At 44.7% G+C, this 18,369-nt stretch overlaps 1 protein-coding gene across 4 annotated transcripts in view; it reads right to left on the reverse strand.

Moving 5' to 3' along the window:
* The window catches only part of atr (ATR serine/threonine kinase), a 118,791-nt gene that overhangs the window by 64,338 nt on the left and 36,084 nt on the right, over nt 1-18,369 (reverse strand). For all 4 annotated transcript variants that reach the window (XM_068042581.1, XM_068042582.1, XM_068042583.1 and 1 more), the window contains 3 exons: nt 8,880-9,050; nt 7,815-8,009; nt 2,719-2,904 (listed from right to left, as the gene is read on the reverse strand). In XM_068042581.1, the coding sequence (XP_067898682.1) occupies nt 2,719-2,904; nt 7,815-8,009; nt 8,880-9,050 (552 nt within the window). The remainder of the gene's footprint in view (nt 1-2,718; nt 2,905-7,814; nt 8,010-8,879; nt 9,051-18,369) is intronic.

The raw sequence follows: 18,369 nt of genomic DNA on the forward strand, positions 1-18,369 counted from the left end.
GGTAAGGATAAGAGGTGAGGCTGTTTGAAAGAGGGAAAATGTATACCAGTACTCGCCATTTATAAATCAGTATTGGTTGCATTTGGGAGTTCATTGCTGTCTGCCTTGGCTAGAGATAGCCACACGGTAGTAAAATGTTTATTAAAACTACGATAAAATTGGACACATTTACACAAGCTTACCAAGAATGATGCAGCATGGAAAAAGACCATTTGGCCTAGCAAAATTGAAGTCAATGGGAATCGGGGGGAAAACTCTCCACTGGCTGGAGTCATACCTAGCACAAAAGAAGATGGTTGTGGCTGTTGGAAGTCAATCATCTCAGCTCTAGGACATCACTGCAGGAGTTCATCAGGGTAGTGTCCTAGGCCCAACCATCTTCAACTGCAACATCAATGACCTTCCCTCCAACATAAGATCAAATGTGGGGATGTTCGCTGATGATTGCACAGTGCTCAGTACCATTCGCCACTCCTCAGATACTGAAACAAACCGTGCCTGCATGTTGCAAGATCTGGACAACATTCAAGCTTGGACTGATAAGCAACAAGTAACATTTGCACCATACGAGTGCCAGGGAATGGCCATCTTAAACAAGAGAGAATCTAACCATCTCCCCTTGATATTCAGTGGCAATAACATTGCTGAATCCCCCACCGTCAATAACCTGGAGATTACTACTGACTGGAAACTTAACTGCACCAGCCATATAAATACTGTGGCTACAAGAGCAGGTCAGAGGCTGGGTATTCTTCAGCGAGTAAATCACTCCCTGACCACCCAAAGTCTGTCCACCATCTACAAGGCACAAGTCAGGTGTATGATGGAATACTCTCCACTTTCCTGATGATTGCAGCTCCAACAATACTCAAGAAGCTCAAAACCATCCAAGACAAAGCAGCCTGCCTGATTAGCACCCCTTCCACCTCCTTCAATATTCATTTCCTCCACCATAAAGCCTGGCTCGGGTATAAAATTAAAACCCAACCACAGCCAACCCGAACCCGACCCAAGCCCTAGCCCTTTAATTTTTTTTCGCACCCGACCTGACACGAATTTCCTTCATCTGTTTCGGCAACAGGCTATTCCTGCAGCTGGAGTTGTGGGGAATCATGGGTAAACATGATCCCGTGACTTCCCGGAAGTAGTGTCCAGCCCGACCCGACCCAAGCCCAAATGCTGGACTCGGAATTTCGACCTGACACATGTAGCTGGGCCTAGTGGGGTTCGGGTCAGGTAACCAGGCTTTACTCCACCACCAGCGTACAGTGGCAGTGATATGTAATGATGCACTGCAGCAACCTTTGACAGGACCTTCCAAACCCGCGACCTCTACCACCTAGAAGGTCTAGGGCAACAGACACAAGAGAACACCACCTCCTGCAAGTTCCCATCTAAGTTACACACTATGCTGACTTGGAAATATATCGCCGCTCCTCAGCTGCTGCTGGGTCAAAATCTTGGAACTCCCTCCCCAACAGCACTGTGGGTGTACTTACACACACACAGACTGCAGCAGTTTAAGAGGGCAGCTCGCCACCATCTTCTCAAGGGCAATTAGGGATGGGCAATAAATGTTGGCCTTGTCAGCGATGATCACATCCCAAGGACAAATATAATATAGCATGCAATGGTGTTTTTCTCCGAGTCTATTCCCACTTTCCTCCTCATTCCCAATGCTTTTTAATATTCCTCTTTTTCAAATACCTAATTCCTTTTTTATTATACACTCTATTTCAACACAGTTTGTGGCAGACAATTACAAATTCTAAATGCCTGTGTTAAAAACTTTTTCTAATCTCCCTTTAATTCTTTCTGTAACTATCTCAAATTTCCCCTTTTTCTTTGGAATTTCCATGCATCATTGCAATTACTTTTACATCATTCCTCAATTTCCTTTCCATTGTTCAGCAGTCTTGAAAACACCTTCAATAGTGTAACTTAACCCTTGCAATTCCTCAGCTCAATCTCAAGGAATTCTATGCAAATCAATTCTCGATTTAAATCCTTACTGTTCACAAAGTCAGCATCCTGTTCAACCCTGGTCTGAGCTTCAGATTCCATATCCTCTCCATCACAAAAATCACATACTTGCACCTCTGTCCCTACCTCAGCCCACATTCTGCTGATACCCTCATTACTGCCTTTGTCACTTCCAGATTCGACAGGTGGGATTTTACCCAAAACAAAGGCAGGTTGGATCACGCTGAATGTTATCGTCTTAAAACCCAAACCCGTCCACTTTCGGCTTTAACTGAGGCGAGAAGGTGGGCGGGCAACCAACTGGCTCCAAGGAAGCAAGTCGCATTATTATTCAGCATTTCAACTCTACTTGTGGTTGACAGGTTTCCTGAGCCTCGGGAAAATCAGCAACTACATCCAGACGAGGGCTGCTGGATCCAGTAGGTGAGTGCCTTTAAGTCTGCCTGCTGGATCCAACCTGGGGATCCCCATAATTCGGCACTCCTCCCAACCTCCCCGCACTCTGCCCACCTGAGATCTCCAATCCCCACCCCCCCCACCAAACTTGAGGTCTCCAATCTCCCCTCCCTCCTACCAGACTTCCAACCTCACCTGAGGCCTCTGATTCTTCAACAGCGCCTCCCCATCCCAGTACCAAGGGACAACACACCTTTTGCCATTCATATTTTAGAGTTTAAAACCAGCATATCGACAACAGGAGTCTAAGATAGATATAAAGCTGCTAAGTTTCCTTACCATTAACTCTGGTGAAGTAATGTCTCTGGGTGCTTGGTATTGATCATTTCTAGAAGCTGAACCAGCCAGTATGGCCAGTCCATTGAAAACTTGCTGATAGTGCTCTCCTATACGCAGCAGTAGTTCGTTATGTAACCCTTGAAAATCTTGTCTGAGAAGGCTGCCCAGTTCAAGTTCTGTTTCATTCTAAACACAGAACACAACAGTGAGGAGAGAAACAAAACTCCTGTATCATAAACATACATAATGGGCAACTTATATGTCCTGTCACTGGAATAAAACCTTTTATTGGTTGGATGGAGAGGGGTACATTATGCCAAAAAGTACTAGCAAAGCAAATTTTCAAGAAGAGAAATAGAAGGAAAGGAAAAAAGAATAAATTGAAGAGAACTTCCGAAAGCTCAATGGAGATAATTTCTCCAGTTACTGATGAACTACAGATGGTTCGCAATTATATTTTCACAGTCTCCAGGGAAGATGCTGGATGATTTGCATCAGTTCCTGACTCCCAACTGCACTGTACCAGATAGGTCAATAGAGCAATGAAACCTGGAAGTTTGCCTGCCACTTCAGCAGTCAGCACAGCTTCTCTGGGATCCACCCTGATGGATCAGTAGACTTGTAGGGTCTAAAGCTGACAAAAAGCAAAATATTGCAGATGCTGGAAATTTGAAATAAAAATAGAAGCAGTATCTGTGAATAGGGAAATAGAGTTAATGGTGTTCTTGTGTTAATATTTCAGATCGATGACCATTCGCCAGAACTGGAAAAAGTTTAGAGATGGAACAGCTTTTATGCAAGTACAGAGCCAAGGAAAGGGAGAGAGGGAAGAACAAAAGGAAGGCCTGGAGAGGTAAAAGGCAGGAAAGTGGAATAGTTTAGGGGGCTGAGGGCAGAGAGGCCACAAAAAAGTGGGAGGAGCTCTGCAACCTCCTACACCATCCCAATGAAGCTCAGTGTAAACTTGACGAACAGCACCTCACCTTTCAATTAGGCACTTTACAGCCTTCCAGGCTCAGTGAGTTCAACAATTTCAGGTCATACGAACATATGAATTAGCAGCAGGAGTAGGCCACTTGGCCCCCTCAGCTTATTTAAATATTTAAAGACAGATTGAATTGCATTAAATAAATACATTTCTTTTGCCCCTCTCCCATACCCCCATAGCAATATTAATTATTTGCCCTTCCCCCCCAAAAAACACTTAACTTTACCATCTGACCTTCCCCCTGCCCCCAAAACTGCACATTCATTAAGATGATGGCTGATCTGATTGTAACCTCAACTCCACGTTCCCGCCTACCCTCAATAATCTTTCACCCCCTTATCAAGAATCTATCGAGCTCTGCCTTAAAAATATGCAAAGGCTCTGCTTCCACTGCCTTTTGAGGAAGAGATACACAAAGACTCACGACTCTCAGAAAAAATTTCTCCTCATCTCTGTCTTAAATGGCTAATCCCTTGGGCTGGATTTTAAGGAGGCCTTGACGTCGGGATCCATGGCGGGTGTGGCCTGAAGCTGGCTCCGGATGAGGCCCGTCACTGACCTCGACGCCGGCGGCGGCGAGGCATCGTGGCGGCCTCCCCACCACTGGACAATGGAACCACAATTTGAATATTTAAATCAATTAAATTAATTAATTTAAATGTACTTACACCTCCTCTTGATGGTCCACCGTGATCTTCAACCCGGCAGCCGACAATCCTGCGCCTTCGGATCCCCGTCCGGGGAAACGAGGTGCAACACTGGTGGGGAGGTTTATCAGTGCAGGGAGGGGAGTGGGGTCAAATTAACATGGGGATGGTGGGAAGGGTTGTAGTTTAAAGTTTGAGCAGCTTTGGGGCAGGGGGAAGGTCAGATGGTAAAGTTAAATAAAAACAAGAAATGCTGGAACCACTCAGCAGGTCTGGCAGCATCTGTGGAAAGAGAAGCAGAGTTAACGTCCGAAGAAGGGTAACTGACCCGAAACGTTAACTCTGCTTCTCATTCCACAGATGCTGCCAGACCTGCTGAGTGGTTCCAGCATTTCTTGTTTTTATTTCAGATTTCCAGCATCCGCAGTATTTTGCTTTTATTATGGTAAAGTTAAATGTTTTGGCGGGGGGAAGGGCAAATAATTAATATTGGTATGGGGGGTGGTGGGAGAGGGCCAGAAGAAATGTATTTATTTAATGTAATTCAATCTATCTTTAAATATTTAAATAAGCCTGTAGGGCTAATAGCTCTTTAAAAATTACGTCAGTGCCTGCGCACAGGCAGCTGACGCCATTGCTGGGGACGGTCAGCCCACCCACTGCACGTGGTCACGGGGGGTGGGGGCCGATCGCTCCAGCTATTTAAATAAGTCGGCGCACTTGAGATCACGGCGGCTCACTGGTGTGCAGCCCACCCTTTTTGAAGTTCGCCGCCGATAAAATCCAGTCCCATATTTTTAAATAGTGACCCCTAGTTCTAGATTCTCCCACAAGAGGAAACATCCTTTCCACATCCACCCTGTCAAGACTCCTCAGGATCTCATGTTTCAATCAAGTCGCCTCTTATTCTTCTAAACTCCAGCAGATACAAGCCTAGCCTGTCCAACCTTTCCTCATAAGACAACCCGTCCATTCCAGGTATAAGTCTAGTAAACCTTATCTGAACTGCTTCCAATGCATTTACATCCTTCCTTAAATAAGGAGACCAATACTGTGCACAGTACTCCAGATGTGGTCTCACCAATGCCCTGTATAGCTGAAGCACAACCTCCCTACTTTTGTATTCAATTCCCCTCACAATAAACAATAACATTCTATTAGCTTCTCTAGTTACTTGCTGTACCTGCATACTAACCTTTTGCGATTCATGCACTAAGACACCCAGATCCCTCTGCATCTCAGAGCTCTGCAATTTCTCAACATTTAGATAATATGTTTCTTTTTTATTCTTCCTGCCAAAGTGGACAATTTCACAGTTTCCCACATTATACTCCATTTAGCAGATCTTTGCCCACTCACTTAACCTATCTATATCCCTTTGTAGCTTCTTTATGTCCTCTTCACAATTTACTTTCCTACCTAACTTTATGTCATCCAAGTAAAAACTGTAAAAAGTTGAGGCCCCAGCACTGATCTCCGCGGCACATCACTCCTTACATCTTGCCAACCAGAAAATGACCCATTCATGCCTGTTTTCTGTTAGCTAGCCAATCTTCTATTCTATCCATGCCAATATGCTACCCCCTACACCATGAGCTTTTATTTTCCACAATAACCTTTAATATGGTTCCTTATCAAATGCCTTTGGGAAATCTAAGTACAGTACATCCACTGGTTCCCCTTTATCCGCAGCATATGTTAATTCTTCAAAGAACTCCAATAAATTGGTTCAACATAATTTCCCTTTCACAAAACCATGTTGACTCTGCCTGAATAGCTGGAATTTTTGTAAGTACCCTGCTATAACATCTTTAATAATAGCTTCTAACATTTTCCCTATGACAGATGTTAAGCTATCTGGCCTGTAGTTTCCTGCTTTCTGTCTCCCTCCCTCTTTGAATAAAGAAGTCACACTCGCTATTTACCAATCTAATGGAACCTTCCCCGAATCCAGGGAATTTTGGGAAAATTAAAACCAACACATCAGCTATCTCATTAGCCATTTCTTTCAGGAGCCTAGGAGGAAGTCCATCAAGACCCAGGAACTTGTCAGCCCGCAGCTCCAACAATTTGTTCAGTACCACTTCCCTGATGATTGTAATTTTCTTGAGTTCCTCTCTCCCTTCCATTTCCTGATTTACAGCTATTTCTGGGATGTTACTTGTATCCTCTATCGTGAAAACCGATGCAAAATACCTTTTCAATTCGTTGGCCATCTCCTTATTTTCCCTTATTAATTCCTCAGACTCATGTTCTATAGGACCAACACTCACTTTGTTAACTCTTTTCTTTTTTAAATATCTATAGAAACTCTTACTATCTGTTTTTATATTTCTAGCTAGCTTTCTCTCATACTCTAATTTTTCCCTCCTTATTAATCTTTTAGTCATTCTTTGCTGTTATTTATATTCATAACCTCCGCTCCCAAGTTATGAACACTGGACGTTGTACTATTATGTTTTTAAAAACTGTGATTTTTAAAAATTTAAGGTGGAGTCAGAGAGGTCAGGTGACCTCACATCAACTCTGCTTCAAGACAGGGCAGACAAGACAGAACAACAAAGAACCCAGATCAAAGATTTTTTTGAAAAGCAGAAACTTCAAGGGCATAACACCTGAAGAACAATGGGTTTCACCCTCTCAGACTTGCAGGTCGTAAACAAGGTCATGATTCTGAAAGAGCAAACGTGCATGGCAGCTGCTAACATCTGGAAACAATGGAAAGCCCAGGTGGGTCTACTGAAGCCAGACTAGTGGACTTTGCATATGGAAAAGGACTATGGGTTATTGACTTTTGATTCTGGATAAATTTAACAGATTTTCTGAAGGCAGACAGGCTGTACAGAAGACCAGCAGTGGCAGATTCAAGGGAGAGAGGGAGCCTGATACAGCGAAAGGCTGCAAAGACTTGAACTTGTTTTGAAAGTTGCGGTTCGCGGAGAAGTAGAAGACCAACAGGATCACCAGGAATCGTTTTATTCTCAGACTTCCAGGTCAAAAGTGCTGAGAGAAGTGAGCAAAGAGAACATTTACTTCAAGAAAGGTCTGGGAGATTCAACCAATTGTAACTGGGAGTAGTTTGGGACTTTTAACCACAAAGATTTTGCCATCAAGGAGGACAGTGTAACGTGCAAGTGTGGTGTGAAGTTTTCAAGTGTTTTAATAAGACAATATCTTTCTTTGTAATTTGGGGTATCAGCTACTTACAAAGTACTATTTAGTTGCTGGGAAGTTTGTTTAGTTTAGTTATTATACTAAGTCTTAAAATGTGAAATCTTGTTGTGCAATTCTTTAAATTGATCTGGGGGTTCACACCTCGTATTTGAATGTTAACGGTCTCACTGAAGTCATAACACCCTATTTCTTTACCTTTCTTCATTAGTTGGTTTGAACAAATGATTTTTAGCCAGCAGTGCCATACTTAAAGCCCTTGTTACTAAATACAAACATACTTGTTTTACCTGTAGATAATGGAGACCACGCTCAAGATCATCCTTTGAACAGGAGCAAACCAGATGGGAAAAAATGTATTTAAAGTTGTTGATCAGGATCTCTCGGCGATTGACATTCAACTGCTTTGCTATAATCCGAATCAGTAATGAAGAAGTAGCACTAGCCTTTGCGGCCAGATATGGTAACAGAGATTGCAAAGTACGCTGGAAAACAAAATGCAACTTACATCATACAGTGCTATAGATTGAAAAATGTCTTTTAGTCAGTATAAGTGCTAACTTAAGGGAGAACTATGGTGTCCAGGGGCAAGCTTCAGGAATTGAGGTTTGGTATCATACCATTTCTCAACTCATTGTTAAAATAATCCTAATTTCCCTGAAACGTCCAGACACCTCCGTATTCGACCATTTCAGAGAAACAGATGAACTGAAGTGGGGAAAGGGAAGCTTCCATCCACTCAGAGTAGTTTGAATTGGGTCAAAATTATGCATTTACAAACAACTCTTAAATGGTTCAATTTAGGTTATCCTTTCCAAAATGTTTTTACACTCATCACCTCAGTTTGTGGCCTCCTCAATCAATACAGAATCCATACGAGTTAGCTAATCTCAGCCAGAGTGACAACTGGCCTCATTATCCCAATCTTTGTGAAGGTGGGGGCTGGGGGTGGGGTGGAGGTGCAAATCGGCCAGTGTTCCCATTCATAATCACTATCCAATGATTACTGCCTTCAAGTATGAATGTTAAGTGACACTCTCCATCATCAGATAGCCTGCCTACTCTCATTGTACAGCCTCACACCAGTGTGGAACTGTACAAAGGCTCCATCTTCAGGAGGGAGGAAAAACTGCAGTTTATGCATCAGTAACAAAGAAAATCTCAACACAAGCTCAACTCTGAAAAAGGCATGTGAAACAAACATTCTAGTCTCAAATTCTGAAGCGACGGATTAAATTACGGATTCCTTAATATTTTGCTTAAATACAATTAATTCTTATCACATTAAATGTTCTTTCCGTTTGCCCCATTACAAAAGAACTATCAATTAAAGAAACATAACAATATTTACATACAGTGAGGAAGCGATTCAAATCTGGAAAATCAAACACGTGAGCTACTTCAGATAAGATGCCAAGTGTAATCTGCCGTTGATGATCCGCCTCACGTTGACATAGTTCTTTACTCTGACCCTCAATACTACTACTGGCTGCCAGCTGTCTTGTATGTAATGACTCCACTAGAAACTGCAAAATAAACAGCAATATATGATTAGTAAGAGCAGATTAATCCACAAATAAGCTTGCAAAAGATAGCATGGTCGGGCTCTCAAAACCATTTCAGCATGTAAACAACGTAAATCCGATACACTGGCCACAACAGTGTAAAATTCACCACTCGGCATATGCTTGCCCATATCAGTGCATACTTTATACCTTTCAGGCGATAAAAATTCATACATCATGTGGCCAAATTTTACAGTATTTTTAAAACTTAAAATAATCATTCCTTTATTTTTCCTAGTTTCAGTATGCCAGGAATGCAATGGTCTAAGTGTCTATATCTAAATTATATTTATTTATAATATTAAAAGTTTAGTGGCTGCAAGAATTAGAATTGTACAAATGAATGACTGCATAGAACAGAAAAAAAAGAACTTGCATTTATATAATGCCTTTCACAGTTCCAGGACGTCCCAATCGCCAATTAAATACTTGAGGTACAAGCACCATGGACCAGTCATATCTAAACAATCAATTATAAAAAATTTGCTTTTGCACCTAACTTCACAAAATCTTTGTTATTTTCCTTCCCCACCCGATTTGAGGCAAACTTGGCCTTTTTTCAAATACATAACCTTTATTCCTCTTTGCCTATTTATATACTAAATTGTAAAAAATATATTTATATTCACAATATAGTTACATCTTAAAATCAAGTTAGAACTTATTAGTATTTTGATGTTTGCAATATGTAATCATTTACACAAGTTAAAACATGAATAATCAAGTAAATTCACAATATTACATATGATTTTATAATATATTAAGACATGTATGACAAACATGAAGCATTTTTGTCGACAATAGTTTTTTTTTTAATAAATTCTTTCTTGCTGATCACAGCACTCAAGAGTTAACTTAGTCACGGCAAGATACAAGGAATTCATATTACAGTCCAGAATACCAAAGGCATTTATATGTCTATGTATTTCAAAGTTGCTGAACAGTAGGTGGAAGTTAATATGATAATGGCTGTTGAGTTCAGAGACATTAATGTCATTCTGTCCAGTAATCACCTGAAAAACTGGCTGGATTTAACAAGAAGGACAAGGGCAGCAAATGCAAGTTCCCCTCCAAGTCACACACCATCCTGACTTGGAACTATATTGCGTTCCTTCACTGTCGCTGGGTCAAAATCCGGAACTCCCTTCCTAACAGCACTGTGGGTGTACCTACCCCATATGGACTGCAGCGGTTCAAGAAGGCAGCTCACCACCACTTTCTCAAGGGCAATTAGGGATGGGCAATAAATGTTGGCCTAGCCAGCGACGCCCACATCCCATGCATGAATAAAAAATAAAAAAATCTGGAATTAAAACCTGGTCTAATAATGGCCATGAATCCATTGTCAATTGTTGTAAAAACCCATCTGGTTCACTAATGTCCTTCAGGGAAGGAAATCTGCTGTCCTTACCTGGTCTGGCCCACGTGACACGAGACCCACAGCAACGTGGTTGACTCTTAAATGCCCTCTGAAATGGCCGAGCAAGCCACTCAGTTGTATCTAACAGCTACTAAGTCAATAAAGAATGAAACTGGACAGACCACCGGGCATCAACCTAGGCACCGGAAGCGACAACGGCAAACCCAGCCCTGTCGACCCTGCAAAGTTCTCCTGACAAACATCTGGGGGCTTGTGCCAAAGTTGGGAGAGCTGTCCCACAGACTAGTCAAGCAACAGCCTGACAGTCATACTCACTGAATCATACCTGACAAACAATGTCCCAGACACAACAATCACCATCCCCGGGTACGTCCTGTCCCACTGGCAGGACAGATCCAGCAGAGGCGGCGGCACAGTGGTATGCTGTCAGGAGGGAGTTGCCCTGGGAATCCTCAACATTGACTCCGGATCCCGTGAATTCTCATAGCATCAGGTAAAACATGGGCAAGGAAACCGCCTGCTGATTACCACCTACCGCCACCCCTCAGCTGATTAATCAGTACTCCTTCATGGTGAACACCACTTGGAGGAAGCACTGAGGGTGGCAAGGGCACCGAATGTACACTGTTTGGGGGACTTCAAGGTCCATCACCAAGAATGGCTCGGTAGCACCACCACTGACCGAACTGGCCGAGTCCTAAAGGACATAGCTGCGAGACTGGGTATGCGGCAGGTGGTGACAGAATCAACAAGAGGGAAAAACATAGTTGACCTCATCCTCACCAAACTGCCTGCCACAGATGCATCTGTCCATGACAGTATTGGAAGGAGTGACCACTGCACAGTGGGCGGAGAAATGACAGATGGAGTTTAATCCGGACAAATGTGAGGTAATGCATTTTGGAAGGTATAATGCAGGTGGGAGGTATACAGTAAATGGCAGAACCCTTAGGAGTATTGACAGGCAGAGAGATCTGGGCATACAGGTCCACAGGTCACTGAAAGTGGCAACGCAGGTGGATAAGGTAGTCAAGAAGGCATTTGGCATGCTTGCCTTCATTGGTCAGGGCATAGAGTATAAAAATTGGCAAGTCATGTTGCAGCTGTACAGAACCTTAGTTAGGCCACACTTAGAATATTGTGAGCAATTCTGGTCACCACACTACCAGAAGGATGTGGAGGCTTTGGATAGGGCACAGAGAAGGTTTACCAGGATGTTGCCTGGTCTGGAGGGCATTAGCTATGAGGAGAGGTTGGAAAAACTCGGATTGTTTTCACTGGAACGATAGAGGTTTACAAAGTTATGAGCGGCATGGACAGAGTGGATAGTCAGAAGCTTTTTCCCAGGGTGGAAGAGTCAGTTGCTAGGGGACATAGGTTTAAGGTGCGAGGGGCAAAGTTTAGAGGGGATGTGAGAGGCAAGTTTTTTGACACAGAGAGTGGTGAGTGCCTGGAACTTGCTGCCAGGGAAGGTGGTGGAAGCAGATACAATAGCGACTTTTAAGAGACATCTTGACAAATATATGAATAGGAAGGGAATAGAGGGATATGGGCCCCGGAAGTGCAGAAGGTGTTAGTTTCGGCAGGCATCAAGATCAGCGCAGGCTTGGAGGGCCGAATGGCCTGTTCCTGTGCTGTGCTGTTCTTTGTTCACATTGAGGATATCCTCCATCGTGTTGTGTGGCACTACCACCGTGCCAAATGGGATAGATTTCGAACAGATCTAGCAATGCAAAACTGGGCATCCATGAGGTACGATGGGCCATCAGCAGCAGCAGAATTGTACTCAACCACAATCTGTAACCTCATAGAAACAGAGAAAATAGGAGCAGGAGTAGGCCATTCGGCCCTTCATGCCTGCTCCGCCATTCATTATGATTATGGCTGATCATCCAACTCAGTAACCTGTTCCCGCTTTCCCCCTATATCAGAGAACATAAAACAGTACAGCACAGTACAGGCCCTTCGGCCCACGATGTTGTGCCGAACCTTTAACCTACTCTAAGATCAAACTAACTACCTACCCTTCATTCTGCTATCATCCATGTACCTATCCAAGAGTCGCTTAAATGTCCCTAACGTATCTGCTTCTACTACCACCGCTGGCAGCGCATTCCACGCACCCACCACTCTGTGTGTAAAGAACCTACCTCTGACATCTCCCCGAAACCTTCCTCCAATCACCTTAAAATTATGCCCCCTGGTGATAGCCCTTTCCGGCCTGGGAAAAAGTCTCTGGCTATCCACTCTATCTATGCCTCTCACCATCTTGTACCCCTCTATCAAGTCACCTCTCATCCTTCTTCGCTCCAATGAGAAAAGCCCTAGCTCCCTCAATCTTTCTTCGTAAGACATGCCCTCCACTCCATGCAGCATCCTGGTAAATCTCCTCTGCACCCTCTCTAAAGCTTCTACATCCTTTCTATAATGAGGTGACCAGAACTGAACACAATATTCCAAGTGTGGTCGAACCAGGGCCTTATAGAGCTGCAGCATAACCTCGCGGCTCTTAAACTCAATCCCCCTGTTAATGAAAGCCAACACACCATACGCCTTCTTAACAACCCTATCAACTTGGGTGGCAACTTTGAGCGCTCTATGGACATGGACCCCAAGATTCCTCTGTTCCTCCACACTACCAAGAATCCTGTCTTTAAGCCTGTATTCTGCATTCAAATTCGACCTTCCAAAATGAATCACTTCACACTTTTCCAGCTTGAACTCCATCTGCCACTTCTCAGCCCAGCTCTGCATCCTGTCAATGTCCCGTTGCAACCTACAACAGCCTTCCACACTATCCACAACTCCAGCAACCTTCATGTCATCGGCAAACTTGCTAACCCAGCCTTCCACTTCCTCATCCAAGTCATTTAGAAAAATCACAAAGAGCAGAGGTCCAAGAACAGATCCCTGCGGAACACCACTGGTCACCGAGCTCCATGCTGAATACTTTCCATCTACTACCACCCTCTGTCCTCTATGGGCCAGCCAATTTTGTATCCAGACAGCCAACTTCCCCTGTATCCCATGCCTCCTCACTTTCTGAATGAGCCTACCATGGGAAACCTTATCAAACGCCTTGCTAAAATCCATATACACTACATCCACTGCTCTTCCTTCATCAATGTATTTTGTCACATCCTCAAAGAATTCAATAAGGCTTGTGAGGCATGACCTGCCCCTCACAAAGCCATGCTGACTGTCTCTAATCAAACCATGCTTTTCCAAATAATCATAAATCCTGTCTCTCAGAATCCTCTCCAATAATTTGCCCACTACCGACGTAAGACTGACTGGTCTATAATTCCCAGGGTTATCCCTATTCCCTTTCTTGAACAAGGGAACAACATTTGCCACCCTCCAATCATCTGGTACTACTCCAGTGGACAGTGAGGACGCAAAGATCATCGCCAAAGGCGCAGCAATCTCTTCCCTCGCTTCCCGTAATATCCTTGGGTATATCCCGTCTGGCCCCAGGGACTTATCTGTCCTCATATCATTCAAAATTTCCAGCACATCCTCCCTCTTAACTTCAACCTGTTCGAGCAGATCAGCCTGTTCCACGCTGTCCTCACAAACGACCAGGTCCCTCTCACTAGTGAATACTGAAGCAAAGTATTCATTTAGGACCTCCCCTACCTCCTCCGACTCCAGGCACAAGTTCCCTCCACTATCCCTGATCGGCCCTACCCTCACTCTGGCCATCCTCTTGTTCCTCACACAAGTGTAGAACACCTTGGGATTTTCCTTAATCCTACCCGCCAAGACTTTTTCATGTCCCCTTCTAGCTCTCCTAAGTCCATTCTTCAGTTCCTTCCTGGCTACCTTGTAACCCTCTAGAGCCTTGTCTGATCCTTGCTTCCTCAACCTTAAGTAAGCTTCCTTCTTCCTCTTGACTAGCTGTTCCACATCTCTTGTCATCCAAGGTTCCTTCACCCTACCATCCCTTCCTTGCCTCATCAGGACAAACCTATCCAGCAGTCGCAGCAAGTGCTCCCTAAACAACCTCCACATTTCTGTTGTGCATTTCCCTGAGAACATCTGTTCCCAGTTTATGCTCCCCAGTTCCTGCCTAATAGCATTGTAATTCCCCCTCCCCCAATTAAATATTTTCCCATCCCGTCTGCTCCTATCCCTCTCCATGACTGTAGTAAAGGTCAGGGAGTTGTGATCACTATCACCGAAATGCTGTCCCACCGAGAGATCTGCCACCTGGCTTGGTTCGTTGCCAAGCACCAAATCCAATATAGCCTCCCCTCTAGTCGGCCTATCTACATATTGAGTCAGGAAACCTTCCTGGACACACCTGACAAAAACTGCTCCATCCAAACTATTTGCACTAAGGAGGTTCCAATCAATATTTACCAATATTACCAAAAGGATGTGGATGCTTTGGAGAGGGTGCAGAGGAGGTTCACCAGGATGTTGCCTGGTATGGAGGGCGCTAGCTATGAAGAGAGGTTGAGTAGATTAGGATTATTTTCATTAGAAAGACGGAGGTTGAGGGGGGACCTGATTGAGGTGTACAAAATCATGAGAGGTATAGACAGGGTGGATAGCAAGAAGCTTTTTCCCCAGAGTGGGGGATTCAATTACTAGGGGTCACGAGTTCAAAGTGAGAGGGGAAAACTTTAGGGGGGATATGCGTGGAAAGTTCTTTACGCAGAGGGTGGTGGGTGCCTGGAACGCGTTGCCAGCGGAGGTGGTAGACGCGGGCACGATAGCGTCTTTTAAGATGTATCTAGACAGATACATGAATGGGCAGGAAGCAAAGAGATACAGACCCTTAGAAAATAGACGACATGTTTAGATAGAGGATCTGGATCGGCGTTGGCTAGGAGGGCCGAAGGGCCTGTTCCTGTGCTGTAATTTTCTTTGTTCTTTGATCTAATATTAGGGAAGTTGAAGTCACCCATGACAACAACGCTGTTACTTCTGCACCTTTCCAAAATCTGCCTCCCAATCTGTTCCTCCGTGTCTCTGTTGCTATTGGGGAGTCTATAGAAAACTCCCAACAAAGTGACTACTCCTTTCCTGTTTCTGACTTCCACCCATAATGACTCAGTAGACAAACCCTCCTCGACGACCTCCCTTTCTGCAGCTGTGATACTATCCCTGATTAGCAATGCCACTCCCCCACCTCTTTTACCTCCCTCCCTATTCCTTTTGAAACATCTAAACCCCAGAACATCCAACATCCATTCCTGCCCCTGTGATATCCACGTCTCCGTAATGGCCACAACATCGTAGTGCTGATCCATGCTCTAAGTTCATCACCCTTGTTCCTGACACTTCTTGCATTAAAATAGACACACTTCAACCCATCATACTGGCTGCAACTTTGTCGTGTCAATTGTCTAACTTTCCTCACAGACTTTCTGCACTCGGTATCTGCCTGTTCAACAGCTACCCCATCCACTGATCCGTAGCTCCGGTTCCCATCCCCCTGCCAAACTAGTTTAAACCCTCTCGAAGAGCTCTAGCAAACCTCCCGCCCAGGATATTGGTGCCCCTCCAGTTCAGATGCAACCCGTCCTTCTTGTACAGGTCCCACCTTCCCCAGAAGGTATCCCAATGATCCACATATCCTTTGATCCCTTTCACCCCAAGAGCTATATCTAACTCATTCTTGAAAACATACAATGTTTTGGCCTCAAATGCTTTCTGTGATAGCGAATTACACAGGCTCACCACTCTCAGGGTGAAGAAATTTCTCCCCATCTCAGTCCTGAAAGGTTTACCCCGTATCCTTAGACTATGACCCCTGACTCTGGACTCCCCCACCATCGGGAACATCCTTCCTGCATCTACCCTGTCAAGTCCTGTTAGAATTTTATAGGTTTCTATGAGATCCCCCCTCACTCTTCTGAACTCCAGCGAATATAATCCCAACTGACTCAATCTCTCCTCATACGTCAGTCCCGCCATCCCAGGAATCAGTCTGGTAAACCTTCACTGCACTCCCTCTATAGCAAGAACATCCTTCCTCAGATAAGGAGACCAAAACTGCACACATATGGCACAGCATATCCCCCACTCTACCACTACCATCAAGCCAGAAGACCAACCCTGGTTCAATGAAGAGCGCAGGAAAGCATGCCAGGAGCAGCACCAGGCATACCTCAAAATGAGGTGTCAACCTGGTGAAGCTACATCCCAGTACTAAGTGCGTGCAAAACAACGTAAGCAGCATGCAATAGACAGAGCTAAGCGATCCCATAACCAACGGATCAGATCCAAGCTCTGCAGTCCTGCCACGTCCAGCCATGAATGGACAATTAAACAACTAACTGGAGGAGGGGGCTCCACAAATATCCCCATCCTCAATGATGGGGGAACCTAGCATATCAGTGCAGAAGATAAGGCTGAAGCATTTGCAACAATCTTCAGCCAGAAGTGCTGAGTGGATGATCCATCTCGGCCTCCTCCTGAAGTCCCCAGCATCACAGATGCCAGACTTCAGCCAATTTGATTCACTCTGTGATATCAAGAAACGGCTGAAGGCACTGGATACTGCAAAGGCTATGGGCCCTGACAATATTTCGGAAATAGTACTGAAGACCTGTGCTCCAGAACTTGCCGCGCCCCTAGCCAAGCTGTTCCAGTAGAGCCACAACACTGGCATCTTCCCAGCAATGTGGAAAATTGTCTAGGTATGTCCTGTACATAAAAAGCTGGACAAGTCAAACCTGGCCAATTACCGCCCCATCAGTCTACTCTCAATCATCAGTAAAGTGATGGAAGGTGTCAACAGTGCAACCAAGCGGCACTTGCTTTGCAATAACCTGCTCAGTGACGCTCAGTTCCGCCAGGGCCACTCAACTCCTGACCTCATTACAGCCTTGGTTCAAACATGGACAAAAGAACTGAATTCAAGAGGTGAGGCGAGAGTGACTGCCCTTGACATCAAGGCAGCATTTGACCGAGTATGGCATGAAGGAGCCTAGCAAAACTGGAGTCAATGGGAATCAGGGCCTAAACTTTCTGCTAATTGGAGTCATACCTAGCACAAAGGAAAATTATTGTAGTTGTTGGAGGTCAATCATCTCAGCTCCAAGACATCTCTACAGGAGTTCCTCAGGGTAGTGTCCTCGGCCCAACCATCTTCAGCAGCTTCACCAATGACCTGCCTTCAATCATAAGGTCAGAAGTGGGGATGTTCACTGATGATTGCAGAATGTTCAGCACCATTCGCAACTCGTCAGGCACTGAAGTAGTCTGTGTAGAAATGCAGCAAGACCTGGACAATATCAAGGCTTGGGCTGAGAAGCAACAAGTAACATTCACGCCACACAAGTGCCAGGCAATGACCATCTTCAACAAGAGAAAATCTAACCATCTCCCCTTGACATTCAATGGCATGAGCTTCGCTGAATCCCCAATTATCAACATTCTGGAGTTTACAGTTGACCAGAAACTGAACTGGAGTAGCCATATAAATACCATGGCTACAAGAGCAGGTCAGAGGTTAGGAATCCTGTGGCAAGTAACTCACCTCCTGACTTCCCAATGCCTGTCCACCATCTACAAGGCACAAGTCAGGAGTGCGATGGAATACTCTCCACTTGTCTGAATGGGTGCAGCTCCAACAACACTCAAGAAGCTCGACACCATCCAGGACAAAGCAGCCCGCTTGATTGGCACCCCATCTACAAACATTCACTCCCCCCCACCACTGACGCACAGTGGCAGCAGTGTGTACCGTCTACAAGATGCACTGCGGCAACGCACCAAGGCTCCTTAGATAGCACCCTCCAAACCCGCGACCTCTACCACCTAGAAGGGCAAGGACAGCGAATGCATGGGAACACCACCACCTGCAAGTTCCCCTCCAAGCCACACACCATCCTGACTTGGAACTATCCTTCACTGTCACTGGATCAAAATCCTGGAACTCCC

Source organism: Heterodontus francisci, chromosome 11 (assembly GCF_036365525.1).
Source record: "Heterodontus francisci isolate sHetFra1 chromosome 11, sHetFra1.hap1, whole genome shotgun sequence".
In the NCBI taxonomy this organism is placed as follows: domain Eukaryota; kingdom Metazoa; phylum Chordata; class Chondrichthyes; order Heterodontiformes; family Heterodontidae; genus Heterodontus; species Heterodontus francisci.